The sequence below is a fragment of the Prunus persica genome, chromosome G4, assembly GCF_000346465.2.
Source record: "Prunus persica cultivar Lovell chromosome G4, Prunus_persica_NCBIv2, whole genome shotgun sequence".
Classification (NCBI taxonomy): domain Eukaryota; kingdom Viridiplantae; phylum Streptophyta; class Magnoliopsida; order Rosales; family Rosaceae; genus Prunus; species Prunus persica.
In genome coordinates, this window is record NC_034012.1 from 9,275,920 (window position 1) to 9,280,685 (window position 4,766).

Below are 4,766 nucleotides of genomic sequence, written 5' to 3' on the forward strand. Positions count from 1 at the left end.
AAAGCTATGCTCAGAATAGTAAATTAAAGATAGACATATCAAATTCTAATTAGCCCAAACAGGATTTCCAGAAAAGGGAAGTATTGTTTATAATTTAAAGAAAGGAAATAGTGATCACTAACATAGTGTCATTTGACTTGAGAACTTTTAAAATTGGGGCCCCTTATGTTGTATAATCATTGTTTAGCTCATTTATATTACTACAGCATGAAGTTTATGATATTCTGTCATTAATGTGGACTATTAGGTTGTATTATCGAATCTTTTGCATGTTCTTTTACCTCTTTAGACTGTTCTGTTTGCTGACCATTTGTCATAAATATTCCTTTAAGCCATACCTGTCTCATTTGTACTAAGTGATTTTTGATGAATCTCTGTCTTTTCATACAGGTATAACAAAGCTGTGTGGTGGTTTGAGAAAACTTTGGCTCAAATTCCTTCCCCTTTAAGTGAAATGTGGGAACCAACTGTGGTTAATCTAGCTCATGCATACAGAAAACTGAAGTACGTCTTTTATTTGATTATAGTTTCTAGCATTTCTTTTGTTGGTTCCTTTTGAGGGCTTGGGGATATACAGTGTCTTTAATTATTTTCTGCTCCAATTTTTTTTTATTTTTTTACTAGGAGATTATTGTATCTTTGATTTGTGGGGTTGAGAGAATGTTCTATGGTTGCTTTGATTCTTTGTAGCTTTTTAATATAGCTGTCTACTATTTATTTTGGTGCTTTTAATTCCCTACAAAGAATATTTCCTTTGGCCTAATTAGATAAACCTACTCTCTCTCAGGATGTACAATGAAGCTATTTCATACTATGAGAAAGCACTTGCATTGTCAACCAGAAGTGTGAGTACTTATGCAGGTCTTGCATATGCTTACCATTTACAGGTATCTAAAGTTATCAATTACTTTATGTATTATTAGAGAAGAATTCTTTCATTTGAAGTGGATTGTGAAAAACTGATGTGCCACTTTCTGACTCAGCTTATATGCTTGTGTTTAAACACTGAAATGTGAAAAAGAGTGTATATGTGCCTTTCATCCCCGTCCATTATGGTCACAATACTTGATGTTTCTTTTCGTTCTTGTTTTCACTGTTGTGCAGGATAATTTTACGGCAGCGATTACATACTATCATAAAGTGAGTAATTATTCTCTCTCCTAAAAGTTGAATGACTGTGTATCTGGTTAAGTGAATAGGAAATTAGATGTGTTGCTTTAAGAATCTTAAAAGGATTTTTTTGTTGTGTTTTTTTTGTGTGCATAATTTATGATGTTCAAAATATTTATGTGGTTTATGCTCCGTGATAATAAACTTTAAATGCACGGAGCCATTAAAGTTTCTGTAGGATGCTGTCATGCCCAAAGATGCTTTGACGGGCCTGGAGTGCATCTCTTTTCAGATGCTTATAGTATTTGAGTTACATGAAATTCGTCTAATTGCAGGAAGAAAGTATGATAATGGCATAGGTATTAATCTGTTTTCCTTTGTTCATTTTCCTGAGCAGGCTCTATGGCTACAACCAGATGATCATTTTTGCACTGAAATGTTAAGTTTGGCTTTAGCAGATGAAGCCCGTGGACCACAGAACTGATTTTTGATGTAATTAGGCTTAATTATGTTTAGTGATACTCGTACTTAAGCGTGTGTATTGTATGTGCAATAGATACCCCAATGCCTTGGATTAGATTAGGAGATGTAATATCTTTAATTTTATTTCTTGTATCAACGTAATGTCAGCTGGGACCTGTAATTAATCAACGGTTGATAGTTGAAAAATAGGTTCATGGCAGTTTATTCATGATTTTGGCCAAGTCTTAGGTTTATTCATGGAGTTGTATTTGTTGATTGCAAAAGATGGGGCATTGAAATCGCATCCGAAAAAGAAGACATGATTATATCTGAAGACGCTATGCCTTACATCAGAAACACACAGGAAAAAAGAAGAGCAAACTGAAAATCTGAAATAACAAGTATGACAATATATCTAGTTTCTAATCCTTCTTTTCATACTGCTGATATGCAGTGTCGTCATCACACAGGTACTACCTTGTACATTGTCTGGGAATTGGAAATATGCATATCTCTACATCTTCTTAAGAATTAAAGAAGCAAACTCCCCAAAATCCTACAATGAATCCATGGAAGTTGGTGCCCATGGTCCACATCTCGGTTGTTCTTATCTGGATCAATGCCTCTAATTCAGATTGTTCACAGGTTTATATATATATATGAGCAACTAGATTATAGAGAAGAAGGGAATGCTTCATAAATTAATCTACAAATCATCATTGGTTTCATGAGGAATTGGCAAACAACCTAAGCTTCATAAATTAATCGACAAATCATCATTGCTTCATAAATTATGGGGCTCCCTAGTCATAATTAGTTTCCTGATTTTGTGTCTTTTATTTTTCCTCTGATTTTATGTAGCTTCTGTTTGAGGGGTAGGTCATTTTTGTAAATTGGTGTATATCATTCTATACTTTTCCAATAATTTTCTTTCTGAAAAGATATAATTATTAGAAAAGGATTACTGAAAATTGAATGAACTAACATATTGGACTTATGCATGACCATGATAATAATGCTTTGTCATACATGCATGGAGATGGATGGAGCATTAAAAGTTCTGTAGGAAGGCTTCATACCCAAACACTTTTAGAGGTACCTGGAATATATATCTTTTTAGATGGTTATAGGGTTTGAGTTATATAGTCCTGATCTCTTGGACTACAGGAGTCTAAGAAATTTATGGTCACTCACCGTTGAATGTAAATTCAACGGTTCACTCACTCTTGCACTCATTTTAAGAAACTTTTTTGAACCATTGGATTAATATCCAACGATAGGTGACTACACTCTCTTGGACTCCTGTGGTCCAAGAGATCGAGATTGTTGAGTTATATAAAACATGTATGGTTCTAATTGCAGGTATGTTTCCTTTTCCATGCAGACTCTATGGCTAAAACCAGACGATCAATTTTTGCACTAAAATGTTAAGTTTCGCTTTAGTATGAAATCCGTTGCGCTATTGACCCCATAATTGAATTTCGATAGGTTCATGGCAATATTTCATGATTTTGGCCAAATTCAGTAGAGTTTTCCAGTCGCATGCAAAATATATATATGTAGCTGAAGTTGTATTTGTTACTTGCAAAAGGTATCCGAAAAATATAACGCAATAATAACTGTCCCTTATTACATCACGAACACATAAGAAAAGAAGAAAAAGAAGAAGAGAAAAGCGAACAAAAAGTACAGCAATATACATCTAGGCTCGAAGCCTTCTCTTTATCCTGTTCATGCTCACTGTCATCATCACATAGAGCCTATCTTGTACATTGTCTATGAATCCAAAATATGCATACCTCCATCTCTTCTTAATAATTAAAGAACCACAGACTCCCCAAAATCCCACTATGAACCCTAGCACAACAGAAGAAATATAAAACCATGGAAGTTGATGTGGATGCCCATAGCCCGCATGTTTGTTCTTACCATCTGCATCAATGGTGTTATTTGTTTCGCACTTATTTAGACTTGGGGCACCACAAAGCTTTGGGTTCCCCTCAAATGCAGAAGCATCGAAGCTTTGGATCTGAGTGCTTGTTGGCATTGGTCCTTCGAGATTATTGTATGAGACATCAAATTTTTTCAAGAAATTAAGGGCTGTTAATGACCATGGAATTTTCCCAGACAAATGATTCATGGAGAGGGTTAACTCCTCTAAATTTTTAAGGTTAGATATTTGGTTTGGAATGACGCTGGAGAAGCTGTTAGAGTGAAGAAGCAACAAGCAGAGAAGGTGCAATTGGCTGGTCTCATTAGGTATATCACCATCTATGTTATTGCGAGATAGGTCTATCATTGCTGGAATGAAAGACAATCTGCGCGGTAGAAAAGTTGGATTTGCGGGTTTGTGGCCGAGGGGAGGCAATTCAAGTTCGTAAGTGTCTTCTTCAAAAGGTTCATAAAGCAATCTTGGTAGTCCACAAAGTTCCTTTGGAAATTCACCTGAAATTCGGTTACCTGCCAAGTTTAGAGAAAAAAGTCTAGGAAGAGTCCCCAACCAACTTGGAATTGGCCCTGTGATTTGATTATTCTCCAGATGCAAGATCTCTAGATTCTTGAGCTTTGATAACCATACAGGTATTTGACCAGTGAGCTGACAATTGGCCAAACTCAAGTACCGAAGATTTTGGAACCCATCAAAATCAACCATGTCATCATAACCTGGCATTACCTCACCTTCAAAGGAATTCGTAAGGAAGAGTACATGGAGACTTTTGCAACTCATTAGTATCTTCATTGCTTCTGTGACATTGGTTAATCGGTCAAAACCAAGAGAGAGGAAAGACAAGGATTTCAATGAAAGAATCTCAGCCTGTATTTGTCCCTCTATATAATTTCCAGACAATCGAATGGCTTTTAAAGACCGACACGAGTAAAGGCTTATTGGCAAGATACCAATGAATTCGTTAATAAATATATCAATTTTACTAAGTTGACTAAGTTTGGAGAAATTAAGTGTGGAGATATCTCCTTCCAAGTTGTTGGATGCTAGATGTATTTCAATAAGGTTTGTGCAATTCATCAAAGATGGGGGCAAGGCACCTTCTAAATGGTTGAAATCAAGGTTCAGTAGTTTCAACTTGGACAGCTTCCCAAAATTGAGAGGGAGGACACCACTCAATTGATTATAATAGAGGTCAAGGATTGCAAGGTTTGTGAGTTGACAATTCTATCCACTAATGGCTCCATAA

At 35.7% G+C, this 4,766-nt stretch overlaps 2 protein-coding genes across 2 annotated transcripts in view; one reads left to right on the forward strand and one right to left on the reverse strand.

Annotated features, from left to right (window-relative positions):
- LOC109949032 (anaphase-promoting complex subunit 6) overlaps positions 1–1,814 on the forward strand; it is a 7,765-nt gene extending 5,951 nt beyond the window's left edge. The window contains exons 13-16 of the mRNA XM_020563258.1: positions 378–504; positions 788–887; positions 1,105–1,140; positions 1,508–1,814. Of these exons, the coding sequence (XP_020418847.1) occupies positions 378–504; positions 788–887; positions 1,105–1,140; positions 1,508–1,594 (350 nt within the window). The 3' untranslated portion in view covers positions 1,595–1,814. The remainder of the gene's footprint in view (positions 1–377; positions 505–787; positions 888–1,104; positions 1,141–1,507) is intronic.
- LOC18778806 (receptor-like protein 2) lies at positions 3,275–4,243 on the reverse strand. The gene has a single exon (XM_020562240.1). The coding sequence runs from the start codon at positions 4,241–4,243 to the stop codon at positions 3,275–3,277; it is 969 nt and encodes a 322-aa protein (XP_020417829.1).